The sequence below is a fragment of the Lontra canadensis genome, unplaced genomic scaffold (assembly GCF_010015895.1).
Source record: "Lontra canadensis isolate GAN:19392208 unplaced genomic scaffold, GSC_riverotter_1.0 scaffold46, whole genome shotgun sequence".
NCBI classification, from domain to species: Eukaryota; Metazoa; Chordata; class Mammalia; order Carnivora; family Mustelidae; genus Lontra; species Lontra canadensis.
Genome location: NW_022631040.1, coordinates 3074520 through 3096705, shown reverse-complemented (window position 1 = coordinate 3096705; position 22186 = coordinate 3074520). Strand labels below are relative to the sequence as shown.

The window sequence follows — 22186 nt, the reverse complement described above, 5'->3', positions numbered from 1 at the left end:
CTCTTCCTAGGCCGTGCAGGACCCGTAGCGGATTCGGAAGGGGCCGGGGCTTAAGAAGAAAGGGCGGGGATTCAGCGCGCCGTAGGAGGCAACATCCGGGATCCTCGCCAGTCGGGGGCGGGGCAAAAGGAGAGGGGCGGGGCTCGTTCCCCGGAGCCTAACCTGGAGTTCCCGGCGGCGGTGGAGTTGGAGCAGATAACGCCCGTGGGGCTTGTAGCATCTTCTTGTCGTCTCTCTTGAAGCGCAGGGCTTCTCCCGGTGGCGCTGTGGGTTCGGAGGGTCGGCCGCCAAGCACAGGTGAGGAACTGCGGGAGGCCGGCTGGGGCCCTTTGTGCGGTCTGAGCAGACCCGGGGACGCGCAGGGTTTGGCTGGTCCTCCATGTCCGTCATCCAGCATCCCAGAGGCTGAGGCCGGAGCAAACGCTTGGCAAAACCATCGTTCTCCCCCGCCCTGCCTCTGAGTCCTGCCGTGGCTGGATAGCGGAACCAGCTTCCCTGAGGGCACAACCTCGGTTGGCCCGGCTGGGACGCTTCTGAGGGTGGGCCCTTCCCAAACCCGGGATCGCTCCGTCTTGTGCTTCCATAGCGTTCCACAGGCCAGCGTCCGGAGGGCCTGCTTTAGCTTTACTCCTCCTCTTCCTCCTCCTCTTCCCGCGGCTTCTGCGCGGAGAGGCGTTGCCCGGGATTTGGGGCTTGGAAAGAGGGATCTTTGTGGGAAGACAGAAGGCGAATTTATCCTCGAGGGAATGACAAGAGGAGAAATTCTGTAGTTCGTGGGGATGATAGACAAGTGTAAGGGGATGCGATGCCTCAAAGAAAAGGAGGTTGAAAAACGTCGTGTTTTATTCTAAAAGCATTTGTAATGTTTCTGAGATTAAATGAGTTAACCCAAAAATGCCTATTTTCGCTAAACCGTGAAACTGCCCTCATTCAGAAGGCTTATCGCAGAATGCTGGTCTTACGATTAAAATCTTCAGGAGTATGTTTATTTATGCATCCCTCCTGAAAGCTCTGAATTCCAAGAAAGGCCTTTGGATTCCAGAGAAAAATACTTTAGCAGACAAAACTGATTCCTTGCTCCTCAAACAGGTGACCTGTACCTCGGAGTTAGCGAGCATTGTGTTATGGACTATGTGAAGCCACAAAATAAGCATGACAAATATTACTGAGAGAAACAACAGGACAGTTTTTATATTAAAACAAGCATGGCTATGGGGCGGGTGGCTGGCTCAGTCGGTAAAGCATGCAGCTCTTGATTTCTGAATTGTAGGTTTGAGCCCCACATTGGGCGAAGAGATTACTATAAAAAGAAAAAAAAAAAGCATGGCTGTATTATGGAGTAGAAATGAAAGTTTGTCTCAGGTGTTTGATTTTTTTTTTTTAATTTATTCAGACGTAACTGTCTTGAAGTTTCAAAATAAAAAGAGGAGACTGGTTGGGGGGCATGGATTTCTGTTCATTATCTGTTCCGTTAAGTATACTAAATGGAAAAGTTTGTGAGGCACAAGAATAGCTTTGTTTCCTTAATAAACCATTCCTAGAATGAGTGTCATTGGAGCCCAAAAGCTGTTTGTGATAATTTGTGGTATATTTTAGCCTATAGTACTACTGTGAACTTGAAAGGGTTTTCTGTGCTGAATAAGTACTCGTAACTAACATTTGATGTCCAGCTCAACATAGTGCCTGTTGTAAAAAGACCAAACTGAAAATTTAGCCCTTGACATAACCAAGAAGTAGCAGAAAGGAGGGTTAAAATTTCTTCAGTTGTGTTAACATTTAATCCCAACTTCACATGAAAATCCAGATTTCTGGGTCTTTGAGAAAAATGAGAAGATTTGGTAATAAAAGGCCCCTACTACATAGCAACCAGTTGGCTGAAAGTGTGTGGCTTCAGAATGGCATGCTGTCAAGTTTGCCCCAGTTCCTCACCACTTTTTATTGCATCATTTGACTTGATCAGCTCAGATACACTACCAGTCTGAATGATGAATTTATTTTCATTTGTGGCCCCAGTTTTTGCAGTATGGTTTCTTTTAAATTTTCTTGCACACTCATAGATGTGTATCAGCTTTGACTTCATTTAGAAAGGATTAAGCTGCAAAACCTGTTTGACCTCTTGGGATAAAAGCATTTTCCAAATAACAAATGATCAAGAGACTTTGGAAAGATACTCAGATGTGTACATTCAAAGAAAAACAGGAACCCAAGAAAGAGTATTAGTACTCTTAAAAGATAACTATAAATGTTCTAATGAACACAAAGCAGAAAGAAGTGCAATTACATATTGTGTATTAATTACTGGCATTCACTGGTTTTTGCATTCAATATTAAGAGAGAAGTGGGCATTGTATAAAATGGCCACAACCAATTTCACATCGTGGCCATACCTTTAAAAATTCTGTCATCTATTTAATTCTTCCGTAAATTTTAATTTACTGAAGTTTAAAACAACTTTAGCTCTATTAAAGTCTTTGGAGTAGTGTGCTTTAAGAGCACTGGATAGGACAGGCCAACCCAAAGAATTAACTATCTTTTTTTGTAGTTGCTGTTAATCTGGATTTACAACACTTGATTATTCAGGAGTGGATTAATTGATGACCAGGCTCTGACCTCATTCACTGCCCAAACTGCCTTCTAAATCACTGACAGTGGAGCTTAAGCTTTGAAGAGGGAGATGATGGGAGTTGGGGAAAGGGAAAATTAAAGTCCTGTATCTATCTGTGTGTATCTCAAGTTGCTTTCTAAAGACAAATATAAAAATACAGGGTTAAGGGGCGCCTGGGTGGCTCAGTCGTTTGGGTGACTACCCTCAGCTCGGGTCATGATCCTGAGTTCCTGGGATTGAGCCCCACATCCCGCTCCCTGCTCAGTGGGAAACTTGCTTCTCCCCCTCTCCCACTCCCCTGCTTGTGTTTCCTCTCTCACTGTCTCCCTCTGTCAATTAAATATATAAAATCTTTAAAAAAAAAAAAAAAAGTACAGGGTTAAATATCATTTGAATGTCTATTTATATAACTTACCAGGTATATTTTAATATAGTCAATTTTTAGTTTTCATTATTTTTAATGACAGATTTTTGAGATAGAATTCCTATGTCATGAAATTCGCTATTTTAAAGTATGCCCTGCAGTGACTTTTAGTATACTCACAGACTTGTGTTGATGTAGGCAGACTGGGTCCATGGATCTAGAAGGAGTCCTACAGGACCAGCCAAGAGGGTGTTTGGCTTTACAAAGGATAGAAATCAAACACCATCTGAGAGGAAGTGAGAGTAGAGTTTATTGAAGATATATAGAGAGGACAGATAGAGACATAGTATCTGAGAGACTTCAAAAGGAAAGGAGAGTGAGTCTGTTTTGCTTGGAGTGTGGGGTTTTTATTGAGGATTGCGATCTGGTGTGCATGTCTTCTTAGGCATCCAGAAACTGGTCAAAACAAGGATGAGGACTCAGGTGTCCTCCTTAAGTCACTTATGCCAGAAGGCTTGGTGTCAGGGTATCTACAGCCTGGTCTGCAAAATGTACATGACAAGCTTGCCCTGTCACTCTTATCGATTGTGCTGGGATACTCCAAAGAAATCATTAACTCCTGGACCCTTACAAGAAGGGGAGAGGCATACATAAGTATAAGGCACACATGTGTAAGTAAGGTCGGGTTACAGGTCCTGGCAAGATTAGAAGCCAAAAAGGGAACAAAAAAGCAGCCCTTCATGGAGTCCCTTCAGTTTCCCTATCTCAGTGTAACCATCACGACTGTCTAATTTCAGAACATCTTCACCACCCCCAAAAAGAAACCCCTTACCACTTTGGAGAACAGTCTGGTAGTTCTTCAAAAGGTCAAATATAAAGTTACCATATGATCCATCATTTTACATTACTACTAGCAATGTATGAGGGTTCTAATCTCTCTAGATCCTTACCTAACACTTAACTATCGTCATTTTCATTGTAGCCATCCTAGTGATTGTTAGGTGGTGTCTCATTTCAGTTTTGATTTGCATTTCCCTGATGAGTGATGTAACTTTTGGGGTTCAGGAGCAGTCAAGAAAAAATTCTTGAGATGTCTTCAGTGCAGAAAGGGTGGTTTTATTAAACCATAGGAACAAGACCCGTTGGCAGAAAGAACTGCTCCAGAGTTTTGAAGACTGGCTGATTATATACTTTCAAATTGGGAAGATGTTAGGGATAGCATTAGTCTCCAAGGAATTTGAAAGCAAAGTTTCCAGGACTTTGAGGGGCTAGCTGTTAGGAAAAGGTCATTTACTACTGTCTAATAAAACCTTAGTTATGAGACTCAGAAGTATATCAGGAGACCCTATGCTTGGAATGATTGCTAACATATATTTGGGGGTAGGGGGATACAGAAAGGAAATTTTCCAAAGGATTGTGATAGGATCCTGGAGGTTGGGCTAGGTATTAACATTGAGGCAGCTACCTATGCTCCTTGATAAAGTTCACTCTGCCTGTCCCAAGTACTTGTCAATGGGCTGCCAAGGAAATGTAATTTTTTCTATATTTCTTTCTCCTTTATTCTCCACATCAGTGAGTACTGATTTTCAGCATCTTTTTATATATTTACTGGCCATTTGTATATCTTTGAAGAAGTGCCTGCTCAGATGCTTTGTCTATTTTTTAATTGGGTTATTATCTTATTATTGAATTATGAGTTTTTTATATATTCTAGATATCAGTTCCTTATGGTATGATTTGCAAGTATTTTCTCCCATTCCATGGGATCTCTTTTCACATTCTTGGTGGTATCGTTTGAAACACAAGCTTTAAATTTTGATGAAGTTCAGTTTATCTTTTTTTTTTCTTTTGTCACTTTTGCCTGTGCTGTCTCTTTGAGATCAGTTCTCTGACCCAAACTCTGTCCTGCAGTTCGGTTCAGTTCCACAGTTAGCTTCAGATCCCACAAGTTAAAAGGCAAGATCCCCAACAAGACTACCCTTACTTCAGGCACCAGTACAAGTAGGTCCCTAGTCTCTGCAACCAACTACAAATTGAGGTCTTCCCGCAACCCCTCAGGGTCGATAATTCACTGGAATGACTCACATAACTCACTAAAAGCACTATCCTTATGATTATAGTTTTAATATAAAGGATATGACTCAGGAACAGCAAAACGAAGTCAAATACAGTCCAAAGTCTAGAGGCAGGAGAGGGAATACCCTTCGTGTGGAATCCTGGCAGTTCATACTCCCAGGACATCAATTTGTTAACCAGTTAGGAAGCGCTACTGAACTTTGATGTTCTGAGTTTGTATAAGGGATTTTATTAGGAGGCATGATTATGATTCGTTGACTTTGTGGTTGAGCCCAATCTTGGGCCCTAACACCCCCCCTGGGAGTTTGACCTGGCCCAAAATTCCAACTCTTTAATCAAATGCTGAGTCTTTCCGGTGACCAGCCCCCATCCTGAAGCCCAGAGTGAATCACCATATTAGCATAACAAAGACTATCAATCTGGAAATTCCAAGGATTTTTGAAGCCCTGCCAAGAAACCGGCACAAAAACTAGATACTCTTTTATTAGACCACCGTCTTACCACCCAGCCAATTTTAAAGTTAATTTATGTATCAGCGCTGAGGGACAAGGAAAGTAGCTTAGAACTACTGCCATTCTGTTTTTCATATTTCACTTTACAAATTTGATTCTGGTAAATTTGCACAAACAAGTAAAGGGGCCATTCATGTGATCTGTCACACTGTTCTAAGTTGCATCCTGGAAAGAATAGTCACAGAAGCATGTGAATAGCTGAGAATTTTTTCCTGCAAAAATGCTGAAAGGGTAGGTCTTAGTGGTTGTCATTAACATATGCAAGGGTAAGATTCCTTTGATGAGGCAATGAGTAAGTAACTACATTTCTTACAACAGAGATTACAAGGATTACATTTAGGGATAGCTCTTAAGCATCTACCCTTGATTTAAAAGTTCATTTTTCTTCTTGCTCAACAAAAGATAGCTTGAATACCTAATATTAAATATATTAGAAAAACTTACAAAGAGATACTGTTCTGCTCAGAAGACGTTTTTACTCTGGACTCATTACTTCCTCTGTAACTTTTTCATGTTTTATTTTTCTTGATTGTATATCCACTACCTGCATATAGTACATTTTTTCCTGATTACAGAATTTATCTTAAAGGCTTCAATTACATTATTAATTCCACACATTGAGTCTTCTTTTTTTTTTTATATTTTATTTATTTATTTGACAGAGATCACAAGTAGGCAGAGAGGCAGGCAGGGAGAGGAGGAAGCAGGCTCCCCGCAGAGCAGAGAGCCCAATGTGGGGGACTGGATCCAAGGTTATCCTCAAGTATGTATTACTGAAGTGGTGTTCTAGGTTCAGAGAAGGGATACAAAACTAAACCAGATACCTGCTCTTAAGGGAACTAATATTAGCTAGACACATACTCACAAAAAATAATAACAAGGGAAAGAATTTGGAGGGGAGGGAATTTTGAGATTTGGATAGGGATATTTAAATCACACCTCTTGGGTTTTGGTCAGGAAAACTGTTGTATTAGCATAACCTGATATTAAGTATCATTTCAGTATTATTCTTCTAACAAATATAACTAATAAGCAGGAATAGCCAGATAAAGCAGATAAAGTACCAACTAAGGGTATTTTTGTAAAAGCTTAGAGATGAAGCTAGCAATCCCAAATGCAGTAAAAAGGTCAAAATAATAGAAAATTTTCTACTGGAATTAGCAATTAAGTAGTCCGTCTTTGAGAAGCATGTTATTCTCGAAGTTTTTTTTATTAAAAGGCAGATAAAAAACCATATTGAAAAGGGTAAGAATAAATAGCAGAAGCATCATCTGTTGCACGAGGACTTTCTGCCTATACTGCACTGGGTAGCTATAAATCAGTCCCTAATGACTAATATAATATGATCATTACACTTTAACACCTGAGGTCTAGGCCTGCCCTAACATTGACTACTTTACACCAGAGCTTTATTTGAAATATGATGCTGATTATTTCCAACCCAATTCAATTTATCCCTCTCCTCCTCAGTCACTTTCAAAATGTGAGGCTCTGCATTCTCCCATGCATTTATACCCACACCATTCTCATTCTGAGACCCAACCCCATTGCTCCCTTGCATACCACACTACCCACATTGGGAACTTCCTTAATTTCCTTACGGTCTCTCTTTTCTCCAACCCCTCTTCACCCTTACTGAAGGAGGGATCTCTTTTGCTGTCAATTGGCCAGCCTCAACCTGGATTCTGTTCCACCTTTAGTGATCTCATTCCCTCAGTTCTATCCTTTCTCTGCTGCCTTCCACTCTCCAGTTTGAATCATTCAACCTCAGCCTCAGTGTCCTCTCATCTAGAAAGATAAAAAGATTTTTCTTTGTGTTCTCATCTTCTCTGTTACCATCCCTTTCTGCAAAAGAGTAGTCCACCTGTGAAGTCTCCCTCATTGCATACTCCTGATCTCACCATAATCAGGCTCTTTCTTTCAGAACTCTACTACAGTGCCCTTCCTCATCACTACTGTTTGCTACATCCAGTGGCCATTTTTCCCAAATTATTTTACTTAATCTCTGACCATTTGACATTGCCAGCCCTGACTCCTTGAAATCCTTTTCCCTATGGTCCATGATACTGCTGTTCTGCTATGCACCCCTCTTTCTCTCTCTTCTTTGAAGGGCCTCTTCTCCCTAGCTCTTTTTTTTTTTTTTTTTAAGATTTTATTTTTTATTTTTGAGAAAGAAGGAGAGAACAGGAGCAGCAGGGAAGAAGCAGCAGACTCTGCTAAGCAGGGAGCAGGATGTGGCGCTCCATCCCAGGACCCCGAGACCATGACCTGAGCTGAAGGCAGACATCCAACCAACTGAGCCACCCAGGCTCCCCTTTCCCTAGCTCTGAGTTATTAATATTCACCAGGATTCCATCTTAAGGCTTACCCACAACATATAAATATGTTCAAACTTGTATCATCCTCAAAACAAAATTTCTTTTACCTTGTGTTGCTCTTTAAGCTGCTGCCTTATCTATCATTTCTTTATAGCTATGCCAGTATACTTAGTTCTTTTCCTAAAATGTAAAGACAGCAAGATTTCAGAAATCCCTTTCTGGAACACATTCCCCCAAGGTTAATATACCAGTTTCTCAGTTTGCCTTCTCTGCACAAGTCTACTTGTATTACTGAGGCAGCATTTCATTCTCCTCTGCTGACTCACAGTACTTTTTTATTAGAGTGCTTATATACAGTTTGCTTTTTATATCTATATATTTCTACCTCACCAACAGAATATGGTTTTTCTTTTTTCTTTTTCTTTTTTTTTTTTTTTAAGATTTTATTTATTTATTTGACTGAGATCACAACCAGGCAGAGGCAGGCAGAGAGAGAGGAAGGGAAGCAGGCGCCCCACTGGCTCAATTCTAGGACCCTGGTATCATAATCATGACCTGAGCCAAAGGCAGATGCTTTATTTAACCCACTGAGCCATCTAAAACCATTTTCTAGATGAAAAACCAGAATATGGCTTTTCTAAGGGCAAGAAAAACGGGGGGGGGGTACTTTAAAAAAAATCATTTTAATTGAACAGGAATCTCTTTAATGTCTTACACATAATATGCAGTAAATGCTGGTTAAGTTTTTGTTGTTGTTTGTATTGTTTTGTTTGTCATGGGGAGAAGCCTAGTGCAGTGCACTTTAATGGTATAGCCAGGAGACTTGGGCACCTGGATAAGCAGCTCTACTGTAGTAAGAGTAGCAGTGGACTGATAAAGTAGTGGACAGTTGTGGTTGCTCCATTAGGACAATAAAAAAGGACATTGCTGTTGTGCAGCTAGTTCTAGTAGCTTTAGCAATAATGGGAGGAGGAAAGTACAGGTAATTACAGATCACATAAGCTATAAATGAGCATAGTTGATAGGATTTTAATCAGTTATGATGCTCTCAACCATGCTCTCAAAACTTATAAAAGGCTTAAACAATAATTAGGATACATTTGTGATATATTATGAAACTTGTAACTGAGGCACTGCCAGGTAGCTCAATGATACCAGAAACCCAGATTCGTTTCTAAAATTTTTTTTCAGTTCTACCATCCTTGTAAATTAGTGTGTTTTCTTAAACTGACTTCCCCATTGCTCTAGGCCACCACTCCAAGCATCACTTATAAATGAATGTCTGAAGGTAGAAAGGGAGCATTCCTTTTTAAGAGCCTAAACCCACTTTTAAGAGTGAAGAAAACCTCAGAAGTATTCTCTGTAGACTTAATCATGTCATGGTAGCCAGTTGTATGCCCTTACCTGTACGTGTCACAGGGACAAACACATTCATCCCTTAGGACTGGAGAAATGGCTAGCCTCCCTTGAAGGAGTTTACTGCCTGGGAAAAGGGGGAGGGAAGGAATGGATGTTGCATACATTACCAAAACTGTGTACACAGTTATTCTGAGAGTAAAGGAAGAAAGATCTTTTTAGCCTCAGCTACCACAGCTGCCCTCCCTACCCCTTTTATTCTCTTTCTAAGGCCTCCAGACCTGATGCTGAGCTGCCTGCTTAGTCTCTGAAGCAAGGAACTATACCTCAAAAATGTAACCTAGTTGTTGCTTCTGGTTATCATGCTACCACTTGATGAGTTTAAAAAATACTCTTTAAGTTAAAAGATTGTGTAATAGGGACACCTGGGTGGCTCAGTCCATTAGGTATCTGACTTCAGCTCAGACTCAGATCTCCCGAGTCCTGAGATCCAGCCCTGAGTGGCAGGCCCCGCGCTCAATGGGGAGACCTCCTCTCCCTCTGTCCCTCTGTCCCTCTCCCCTGCGAGTGCAAGGGGGTGGGGTGGGGAGGGCGCTAGTTCTCTCTCTCAAATACATAAATAAATAAATAAATAAATAAATCTTTCTTAAAAATCAAAGGTTTTGTAGCAGATTTCAAAAAGCATAGGTTAATGTTTTCAGAAATAAAAATGTCTTCCTTTTTATAATTTTGCTGTTCTTTCTAGCTATAATAACATTTTGCTTTTTTGCTTTTTATAGGTTTCCTAAAAGAAAAATGGAGGAATCAGTCAACCAAATGCAACCACTGAATGAGAAACAGATAACCAATTCTGAAGATGGATATGTATGGCAAGTTACTGATATGAATCGACTACACCGGTTCTTATGTTTTGGTTCTGAAGGTGGGACTTACTATATCAAAGAACAGAAGTTGGGCCTTGAAAATGCTGAAGCTTTAATTAGACTGATTGAAGATGGAAGAGGATGTGAAGTGATCCAGGAGATAAAGTCATTTAGTCAAGAAGGCAGAACCGCAAAGCAAGAGCCTATGCTGTTTGCACTTGCCATTTGTTCTCAGTGTTCCGACATAAGCACAAAACAAGCAGCATTTAAAGCTGTTTCTGAAGTTTGTCGCATTCCTACACACCTCTTTACTTTTATCCAGTTTAAGAAAGATCTGAAGGAAAGCATGAAATGTGGCATGTGGGGTCGTGCCCTCCGGAAGGCTATAGCAGACTGGTACAATGAAAAGGGGGGCATGGCCCTTGCTCTGGCAGTTACAAAATATAAACAAAGAAATGGCTGGTCTCACAAAGATCTGTTAAGACTGTCACATCTTAAACCTTCCAGTGAAGGTAAGTATAAGATCTTTGGGTTGGAGGAGGTTGCAGATATCTGGTAAACAAATTTTTATTTGACATAAGATAATTGTGTAATATCTTCTAGAAATAGCCATTCAGTCTCAAAACACATTGGTTGACTCATTCAGATGCTTAATGCCAACCTGGCATTAAAACCCTACCACAGACAATACAGAAATTACTATTCAAGAATCAAATGACAGATTTACAGATTTAATATTCTAAATCTCAGAATGTCACTGTGCTAACTAGAATGTTTACCCAAGTGAATATGGCTTACAAAAGCAGTGTGGACATGGTTAAAGTTGTAATAAGCAAACAGCTCCTAGCCAGTAGGTGGCAGATAGATAGCCAGGCTACAGTGCTGTAGTCCCTTACGATTTTTTTCCCTCCCTGTCTTCCTAGGATATATGTTCCATGGAACCTAAAGGCTACCTGAAATAGTGCTGAACTTAACAATTCAGGATGTTAATTGTCTCCAAGCAGTCAGCCAGGCCAGGGAACATGGTAACTTGGGGCAGTTTTTCTGTGTCTGCGGGAAGACGTTTGAGAAGTTAGTTGGATGCATGATAATTACTCAGTCCTTCTTAGAAGGGAAATAAGAAAAACATTTGGGCAAGAATAATGTAAAATATGAACTTCCACAACATTTCTAAAATTTGCTCTTTTTTAATACCAGAAGTGAAACTTGAAAAGACAGCTCCTCATTAAATTCTAATTTATCCATTTTATTATGAATGGACTTTTTAAAATGAAATTTAAACAGTGAATTATTGCAAATATTTATATAAACCCATTTGTATTTTGTTTTTTTTTATTAGAAATTATATGTTTGTTTTAAAATAGCTGGATAATACATAAAAATATAATGCAGAAAGTAGGAGTCCTGCCCTTCAAAAGAAATCACTATGTGTTGTATATTACTCTTAAACATACACTGTGTTTTTTTTTTTTTTTAAAGATTTTATTTATTTGATATAGACACCGAGAAAGGGAGTACAAGCAGAGGGAGCGGGAGAGGGAGAAGCAGGCTCCCCACTGAGCAGGGAGCCCAATGCAGGGCTTAATTCCAGGACGCTGGGATCATGACCTGAGCCAAAGGCAGACGCTTAACGACTGAGCCACCCAGGCACCTCCATACACTGTTTTATTCTTAAATTTTTATATACCTTCTTTGTTTCAGTTAAAAGCATATTGATAATTTCTGCAAGTCAGTAGAAATAGTTGCTTATATACCATTGTATAAATACACTATAATTTATTTAGCTAGTCTCTTACTGATCACAGTAAAATAGTTTCTGGTTTCTTAATCTATTACAAAAATACTACAGTGAAAAAACTTGCATAACGTAAATATTTATATAATGGGTAAACCCACAAAAAGTATTTAGAAGTGGCCGGTTTCCCCACATTAAACAATGACTGTTACTAGTGGTTTTTTTTTTTTTTTTTTTTAAATCTCTGCCAATAGGATAGGTGAAAAATTATCTTACTGAATTTGTGGGCAAAAGTTCATCTTATATACTGCTGATTATTTTAATTTTTTGTGGTTATATTATATCTTTGTCCTTTTTTCCATTGAGTTGCTATTCTTAATATTGATTGTCACCATTCATTCATTCAACAAATATTTATTGAGCACCAAATGGATGGGCACTGTTCTAAGAACCTGGGACACATAGGAATTTATAGCTTCATATTATATAGATCTCATGCAGTTTCGCCCTTTTTTTCTTTTGTCTTTCAATTTTTTTGATGGGGGTTTCTGGCATATTGAAGTTTGGAATTCTAATGTAATGAAACTTGCCTGTTTTTCTTCATAGATTTTTATTTTTTGTTAGGTTTAGAATGGCCTTTGCCAACCTAAGGTCATAAAAATATTTACCTGTAGTTTTTTCCCTAACATATTCATGCTTTTAATTTTTTTATTTTTAACCAACTGAGCCACGCAGGCGCCCCTTTAAATTTTTTTTTATTTTTAAATCTTTAATTCAGTATAAGAAGAATGTAGGGATCCAGCTTTGTCTACTGAGATACCACATGGTGGTGTGTACCTAAGTGCTAGTTCTAGTTGGAAAAACTAGTTTCTGAATTTGTGCAAATAGTTCTGGGTTTTGAATTCTTGGTCTATAAAATGAATTAGTAGATGTTCCCTAAACTTACTCCCACAGACAGTATTCCTTAATTCTAAATTTTTTTGAGAGAAAAACTCCTATTTAACATCTTTTAATAATAGCAAGTATGTTCAGGCATAAGAGATTCCTAGGCTTCTCAACGTGAAAAGAATTCAGAAAAAACTCCGAGCTTCCAGAAACATAATAATTTTTTTAGAGATTTTACTTATTTGACAGAGAAAGATATATAGCAAGAGAGGGAGCACAAGCAGGGTGAGTGGAAGAGGAAGAAGCAGGCTTCCCGCTGAGCAGGGAGCTCAATGCGATGCAGGGCTGCAGGGTTCCAGGGCTCCATCTCGCAAGACCCTGGGATCATGACAGGAGCCTAAGGCAGACACTTAACAACTGAGGCACCCAGGCACCTCCAAATAAGTAATATTTTAATACCTTAACTGAAACATGTATTTGAAACAGATAAAACACATCAAAATGTAATTTAATTAATCAGGTATTTATTGTATAGTACTTTAGAAATCCCTACATAATAGTATTGACTTTTCATCAAATCATCCAGAGTCCAAAGATAACACATAGGCTCAGTCTGCCTTAAAGATGGATTTTATTGGCCTGCACAATATTTTAGGGAAAAAAATGAATTCTTTGCTAAAGTCATTTAAAAAAATCAGAAGACATCAAATAAAAATACCTATTCTGGCTTCTTTTGAAAGTACTTTTTTTGGCACCACTAAGTCAAAACTTCACTAAAACATTAGTAGGTCATACTCTAGTTCGTTCTATCATCTTAACCATTCTCCATTATATGACCTGTTCCATTTATTTATTTTACCAACATTTACCCCATAGACCTTTTTAAGTTTGATAACTCAAAAGTCTTCTTCCCCATTTAACAGAATTGAAAACTAAGGCCTACATTGGTCACACAGCCATTTATTGGCAAAGTATAGGCTAGAACCTCATCCTCAGTGCCATCCTCAGTGCCCCAATCCCAAGCTCTTAACAGTTATTAAAAGGAATTACAAAAGAGATGAACACCTTATTTTCCTTTTTTTAATTTGTACTTTCTCATCTATTTAAAAAAATATTTAAATGACTTACCTAACTGTCCACTTCCACTACCTCTGCTGCTTGTAAATGCATATTTACTTAGTAGCAGAAAGGGGCAAGTGAATAGATTATTTGAGACAGATCTGTACTTTGTGAATCGTTCTGAGATTGTGGACCTGATAGGTATTGTCTACCAAAGTTCCTAATGCTGGTGTCTCAAAAAGGAAAAAAGCTCTATAACAAAATGACTTAGAATATAGGAGGTTTTTCTCCAGAGCCTCATATTAATACAGTTGTGATGGAATAAGCAAAATCATTTGACTTCATCGGCTTAAGTGTGTTTATTTTAATCACTGAAGGCCCCCTCCCAGTGTAAAGAGCTTAGCTCCTCCGTATCTAGTTATTTCATTCTCGGTAAACATGTTCTGTTTTTCACCTAGAAATTCTCATGCCATTTCAATTCTTTATTTTCTTAAAGGACTTGCTATTGTGACCAAATATATTACAAAGGGCTGGAAAGAAGTCCATGAATTGTATAAAGAAAAAGCACTTTCTGTGGAGACTGAAAAATTATTAAAGTATCTGGAGGCTGTAGAAAAAGTTAAACGCACAAAAGATGAACTGGAAGTCATTCATCTAATAGAAGAGCATAGATTAGTTAGGGAACATCTTCTAACAAATCATTTAAAGTCTAAAGAGGTAAGTAAAGTATATTATAGCTTGATTAAACAAGTAATTTGTGGCATATATTATGTATTAAAGTTTATGATGTGATACGTATAAAAGTAATTTATAATACGTAATTTATAAGATGGGTAACAGTATATCCACTTTTTTTTTTTTTAAGATTTTATTTATTTATTTGACAGACAGAAATCACAAGTAGGCAGAGAGGCAGGCGGGGAGGGGGAGGGGGAAGCAGGCTCCCTGCTGAGCAGAGAGCCTGATGCGGGGCTCTATCCCAGGACCCTGAGATCATGACCTGAGCTGAAGGCAGAGGCTTTAACCCACTGAGCCACCCAGGCGCCCCAGTATATCCACTTTTTTAACAAAAATTGTAAAATATATCTTGGGCGCCTGGGTGGCGCAGTCAGTTAAGCGACTGCCTTCAGCTGAGGTCATGATCCCATGGTTCTGGGATTGAGCTCTGCATCGGGCTCCCTGCTCAGCGGAGAGTCTGCTTCTCCTTCTCTCTTTGCCTACTTATACTCTCTGTGTCAAATAAATAAAACCTTTAAAAAAAAATGTAAAATATGTCTTGAAAATAGTATTTATGTAAAATACTTAATACAATACCCAGATGTAGTTGGCATTCCGGTAAGTGTTATATCTGCTTCATAAAGGCTGGTTAATTTGCCTGCTAATTAAAAATAAATAAATAAAATTCTTCTGTATAGTTCCATCTTAAAATAGACTTTACTTTCTTACTTTAGTAAAGAGAAGTTAATTTGATAAGCCTTTGACCAGTGTGCAAATCTTTTTATTTAGGAAATACTTGGAACTCAAAAGAAAGGCTTAAGGAATATGTTAGCGATATTGATACCATGATTATACTGATTCATGTGCCCTTAATCTTTTGTATTTCTGCCTGTGTCACTTCAATAGGTATGGAAGGCTTTGTTGCAAGAAATGCCTCTTACTGCATTACTAAGGAATCTAGGAAAGATGACGGCTAATTCAGTGCTTGAACCAGGAAATTCAGAAGTAGCTTTAGTATGTGAAAAACTGTATAATGAAAAACTGTTAAAAAAGGTAAGCACTGGGGCACCGAGGTAGCTCAGTTAATTGAGCGTCTGCCTTTGGCTCAGGTCATGATCCAGGGGTCCTCAGATTCCCCTGCTCAGAGGGAAGCCTGCTTCTCCCTTCCCTCTGCCCCTACCCCCTGCTGTTAAACACACACACACACACACACACACACACACACACACGCTCCCTCTCTCCAAATAAATAAATAAAATATTAAAAAAGAAAAGAAAAAAGTAAACATTACATTTGTTAGCTACTACTAATTGAAAAACTCAACTTCTAAATTTTGGAAACATAGCCAGTTTCAGATACTCAGACTTTTATCATACCAGATTTTATTTAACTCTGAAACCTAAGATAGTAAGTCCTCGTTTTTGTTTTTTCCTTATGAAATATATTTATTAGCTACAGTAACAAAACCTAAGACACATAATGACTATCTTTCATTTGAATTTTGCATTTACTTTCTGTCTCTGTCTTGTTTCTAGGCTCGTATACATCCATTTCATGTTTTAATTGCATCAGAAACTTATAAAACAGGTCATGGACTCAGAGGAAAACTAAAGTGGCGCCCTGATGAGGAAATTTTGAAAGCTCTAGATGCCGCTTTTTACAAAACATTTAAGGTAATGGTTTGATTTCTGTTTTATAACAAATGATCCAGTTGGGACTTGATATATTTTCTGGAAATGGATAGTGGTGGTTACATACCATTGTAAATGTACTTAATGCCATGGAATTATACCCTTAAAAATGATTTAAAAGCAATTTTATGTTATTTATATTTTACCACAAAAAACTTTGCTAAAAATTCTCAGTTTACTTTCTGAGGAATGATTTCTAAAAAAAAAAAACAGGAATATGGTAACTTCTTTAAATAAATTTACTAAGTAGGCTATCTTATTTTGTTTTTCCCTCTAGTAAAAGCTTAAGCATTTTCAAGTACTTCTTGATTAGTTGGTAAATCAAAAACCAGGTCTGTTAAGTGAAAGATAAGTAATTACAATTTTTAGAAATCTAATTGTAATTTCTGTGATTGCTTTTAATGATCATTTTGGTTTGTTTTTTGTTTTGTTTTGTTTTTTTAGACAGTGGAGCCAACTGGAAAGCGTTTCTTACTGGCTATTGACGTCAGTGCTTCTATGAACCAAAGAGTTTTGGGTAGTGTACTCAATGCTAGCACAGTTGCTGCAACAATGTGCATGGTAAGAACACCTAAGATAGTTTAGATAGTTTTTGCCACCCTAAAAAAACATTTAATGTGGGGCAAAACTATAAAGTTAGATATGATCAAGGATTATGTTTTCACCTGTTTTTGTCATTTTGCTATATAAGGAGAGTTTTAAGCCTGGGTAGCTCTGTTAAGTATTCAACTCCTGATTTTGGCTCAGGTCACTATCTCAGGGTTGAGAGATTGAGCCTGCCTTGGGGTCCACACTGGGCATAGAGCCTGCTTAAGATTGTCTCTTTCCCTCTGTCCTTCCCCACTCATGTGCATGCTCTTTCTCTCTCTCTCAAAAAAGAAAGAAAGAGGGGCGCCTGGGTGGCTCAGCGGGTTAAAGCCTCTGCCTTCGGCTTGGGTCGTGGTCCCAGGGTCTTGGGATCAAGCCCCGAGTTGGGCTCTCTGCTCGGCAGGGAGCTTGCTTCCTCCTCTCTCTCTGCCTGCTTCTCTGCCTACTTGTGATCTCCCTCTGTCAAATAAATAAATAAAATCTTTAAAAAAAAAAAAAAAAAGGAAAGAAAGAAAAAGCAAAGTTTAAAGTATATTGTAAGTATATTTATAAAGCATGTCTAAAGAATAACAGAAATTTTTAATTTTACTGAATATTAAATATTAATGTATTATTGAGAAAGCAGATAATGCTTTGAGAACTTATTAATAAATATGGAAGTTAAAAGATCAGGAACTAATAATAATCGTCAGACTTTGGTTCTAGCCTGACTGTCACTTCTCTTCTGTGACTTTATTCTATATTTAATAAAATGAGAAGCACATATGCACATATTACGAAAACCAGTTGCTTTGTAATAGTTTGTGAAAGTACTTTGAAAGCTATACTGTTACTATGTAGTACCAAAACAAACAAGTTTAGAAATAAAATAAATATCTTTTAAAGATTTTATTTATTTGAGAGAGAGAAAGAGCATGTGAGTAGGAGGGAGAGGGAGAGGGAGAAGCAGACTTCCCACTGAGCAGGGAGCCCGATCAGGGCTCCAACTCAGAATCCCTGGATCAGGACCTGAGCCAAAGGCAGATGCTTAACTAACTGAGCCACCAGGCACTCCCAAATTAAATATCTTCTAAAGATGAAGTTTTATGAACTTCAAGATACTGTATTTATTTCACCCATATGCTGAAAATTACTACTTGAACTTTTCAGGTTGTCACACGAACAGAAAAAGAGTGTTATGTAGTTGCTTTTTCAGATGAAATGGTACCATGTCCAGTGACTACGGATATGACATTACAACAGGTTTTAATGACCATGAATCAGGTAAGGAACTGTTTTATTAAGTGTACTTAATATGTTGTATAATAATCTTATATTGATGTTATGTCTGATATTAATGTTTATGAGAATAAATAGTTCTATCTCAATTTTCCCATAAGCACAAAATAATAAATATATACACATGCTTTGAGAAGGTCTATGTTTTAGCCGTAAGCAAAATGATAATGTAAAAAAAAATTTTAAGCATTTAATTATTTCAGACATCTGAGTATGGAAATTAGGACACTTATTATCAGTCATGTTTTTGTTCTGAGTTAGATCCCAGCAGGTGGAACTGATTGCTCTCTTCCAATGATCTGGGCTCAAAAGACAAACACAGCGGCTGATGTCTTCATTGTCTTCACTGATAATGAGACTTTTGCTGGAAGTGTCCATCCTGCTGTTGCTCTCAGAGAGTATCGAAAGGTAAAATTCTAGTATTATTTCTCACCCCAAATAACACTCCGTACTCAAATATTCACTATATTTTTCCAAAAAATACTGCAAGATAATTCTGTACCTTTGTATAGGGATACAAAGCCAGTTCAACAGTACTTGAAATAAGAAATATTGGCTAGCCATATATAATTTATTTCAGCTAGTCCCAAATTCTATACATTACTAAAATATCCTCTGCAAACTGTTTTTTGGCAATAATAAAAATATTTTACCTTAGCTATACATTTTTAATAATTCATTGTGCTCCTTGAAAAATTAAAGTATCATTTATGAATTTTGTTAAAGGACTACATAAAATTAAAGCAAAGGTATCATCTGTGTTTTAAGTTTCATGGCTACTTCTGTGTTCTAATCAGTGCTCTCCAGTTGAGCTCTCAAATCATGGAAATGTTCTTTAGCTACAGTACCCAGTGTGGTAACCACTAGTCACATATGGTTGTCAAGAACTTGAATTGTGGCTAGTGTGATGAGAAGAACTAGAACTTGATGAGGAGTGCTATTTCTCAAATTGGGGTTTTCCTATCTGCAGCCTTAGCCTGGGACCTTGCCAGAAATGAAAATTCCTAGACCCCATGGGAGACCTGCTGACTCAGAAACTGGAGAGTGGGATTGTGTTTTAACAAACCCTCCTGGGGATTCTAATGTATGTTTAAGTTTGAGAGAAAGGGAGAGAATAGAATTTGTAGTCAAGACAGGCTGGGTTCTGAGTCTTGGGTCTTTCCCTTTTACTAACTGCAGACCTAAGCAAATTATTTAACTGATGTATGTCATAGTATTTAATAGCACTACTTACCTTTTAAAGTTATTATAACAGTTACATTAGATAAGTTAAAGAGTTCATTATGGTATCTGACATATTGTATACTCAATGATTATTGGTTTTTCTTCAAAATTCAGTTATTTTAACCTTAAATCATAGCTGTAAAACAAGTTCTGACATGTGACATGCATATATCATATATAACAAAACCAGACCAAAAGTTGAGAATTGCAGGGAAATATTTCTTTATATATACCCACTAACACTGCCCCGGTGTTTGATATATTGGTAAAAATATCTGATGTCCCCAAATGTCCTGACAGGTTTCGTAAGTTGAAAGCCTCTTGGCTGCCTAAGAATGCACTCTATGGCCCATAAACAGAGAAGCAGGAATTTCAGGCAGGCTGTTAACACAATTTTATTTTCTGTTCTAAAGATCAGAGTCTGACCTTGATAGATTAACAGATTTTATGGAGAGAAGAAAAAAATTGACTTCAGAATGAAAAATTGTGATAGCCTTGGAAGTGTTTTAATTTTGGAGGTTATTTGCTTTTGCTTTACATAAATTAAATTTTTTAAATATGTATTTTGATCTTTTCCTACAGAAAATGGACATTCCAGCTAAATTGATTGTTTGTGGAATGACATCAAATGGTTTTACCATTGCAGACCCAGATGATAGAGGCATGTTGGATATGTGTGGCTTTGATACTGGAGCCTTAGATGTAATTCGGAATTTCACATTAGATGTGATTTAACCATAAGCACCAGCATGATATCAGAGGTCCGTTGCCATCAGTGATCTTGCTAAAAATATGTAGCTACTTCCCAGCTAATCTTAATCCAATGAAAGATGATGATAGTATAGTATGTGCATAATGGAAAATTTACCTTGCCAAAAAAGAAAAGAAAAAAAAAAAAAAAGATGAGCCCAAAGTTCTTTGTCTACTAAACTAGCTCTTGGGAAATAGCTTCAGAATACACTATAGCTCCCTCTTTCTAACAGAGAACTCCTTGTTGATAGACACTGTAAAATAACCAGTTTTGCTATGGTGAATAATCTCATTTGTACTTAAGAGAAGTGAGAGCCAAAAGTAAGTAGTTCTGTATCATGTAACTTGTTTGAAAAGTGCTTGAAGTTTTCTTAACTGCATTGGGAAAGGACAGCTGTGACAATGTCCAAATACTCTGAAATGCACTGGACCATGTAACTGTGATGGAATATCAAATTCATCTGTAAATTTTTATACCAGGGGGTTTTAAAAAAAATTGATTAAATTATGAACACATTTTTACAAATTCCTTGGAGTTTTCTAAGAAGACATAAATAGCAGCTTTCTTACTCAATGAAAAAGATACTTTAAATCTGATATTTTATTTATACTTGTAGGATTGTTACATTAGCCAGAAAAAGAGTGGAAAACCCCTGAGAAAAGACACTAAAGTTTGTGTTAGCTGAGGAAGTCTGTTTGGTTTGCTTTTTGTTTGTTTTGGTACATTTTATTGCTGTGAGTGGGGGCATGATTTGACAGTTTGTGCTGAAATACAACAACATAGCCATGTGTAGCCACACTTTTTCTTTTTTTTCATAGTCTTAACAAAGGTAAACAACAAACTGTTTTAAGCATTTAACTCCCCCACTCATAAATATGAAAAGTATGATAATTAAAATCTCAACTGTAACCAGATTAGCTTTTTCCTTACTTTAAATATTCTAATTACCTTTAACTATTTTTTTAGTCAGTTGTAAATGGGTTTTAGATATTTCCTAATTGTAAACATGTCAGTGACATATCTCTGTCCATTATTCATTTGTGGCAAGACATTCTTTTTTGATATTTTAAAAAATAATAAAGCAAGCTAGGTCTTTCACATTTGAAAGGCAACTTTTGAGTAACATTACTACTAACCAGTCTGTAAGAAAATTTTTTTTCTATTTTACTTGTTGTGTAAATTAAACTTCCTTTTCATTACACTAAAGTGCATTATTTTCTTGAGCAAATGTCCCTTTCTGGGGAGGTTTAACATATTGAAATCCCAATATTTTTGCTCATAATTATATTATGGTTGTTTAAGATAACATAAAATTTCAATTTTTTTGTATTCTTTTCCTAATGATTAATGATTTACTGAAGGATTTATAAAGCCCTTCTCTTGTCATATGAAAAGTCAAACTAGTAAATGTAAATTATAACCTTCTGTATGGTTAGGAGTCAGAGGTTTTGTTTTGAGGGCAAAAGAGGACTTGAATAGCATTCGAATTTGTGAAGATATTTTCTGTTTCATAAGAAATTTGGGCTCTGGAAGTGAAAAGAAAATGCCCCTTTCAAACTCATTAACAATGCTGGCTCTGCTATGAGCCATTCCTTCAAGGCAACTAGTAGCAATTTGTAAATGTTATGATATTTACCTGAGATTTTTTTGTCAACAAGGTAGTGTGTGTGCACCACCACCCTTGTACATTGCTTCTGATATCATTCTGGTTTTTGGCCCTCTGTCAAGCATTGGATGTAAGGTGTTAGCTACTTTTGATAACATTAAAATATGTTTGGATTGAATTTAAAGTTTAAAGAGACTAGTAAAATCGTGTAATAGTTTTTGAAGTTTTTAAGTAAACCCAAGATCTTAAAAATTATAACATGATCTAACTTTTTATTCCTAATAGAAATGTCAACTGGAATATAGCATAAAAGTATATTTCCTTCAGTTATGTACTTCTCCTATAGTGCTTTTAGATGTTCACAAGCCAACCAGTACATCAGAGAAGTAAGATTAGATGTGACCGTTTTGAAGATTTACGTACATCTAATTAAATGGATTAGGGTAAGATTTAAGGAAGAAAAAAATCTGAAATTTAAAAGGTGATTTTTAATGTAGGTTAGGGACCCAAGGTCTAAAAGAGTATGGCTTTGGCGTACTGGATCTACCAATCTTGGGC

General features: G+C 37.4%; 1 protein-coding gene across 1 annotated transcript; it reads left to right on the top strand.

Moving 5' to 3' along the window:
• Positions 1-120: 120 nt before the first annotated feature.
• Positions 121-21233, top strand: RO60 (Ro60, Y RNA binding protein). Its single transcript, XM_032872894.1, has 9 exons — positions 121-297; positions 10011-10606; positions 14270-14490; positions 15397-15543; positions 16026-16163; positions 16626-16742; positions 17919-18032; positions 18309-18455; positions 19854-21233. The coding sequence occupies exons 2-9, from the start codon at positions 10027-10029 to the stop codon at positions 20004-20006; spliced, it is 1617 nt and encodes a 538-aa protein (XP_032728785.1). The 5' UTR covers positions 121-297; positions 10011-10026; the 3' UTR covers positions 20007-21233.
• Positions 21234-22186: the final 953 nt, after the last annotated feature.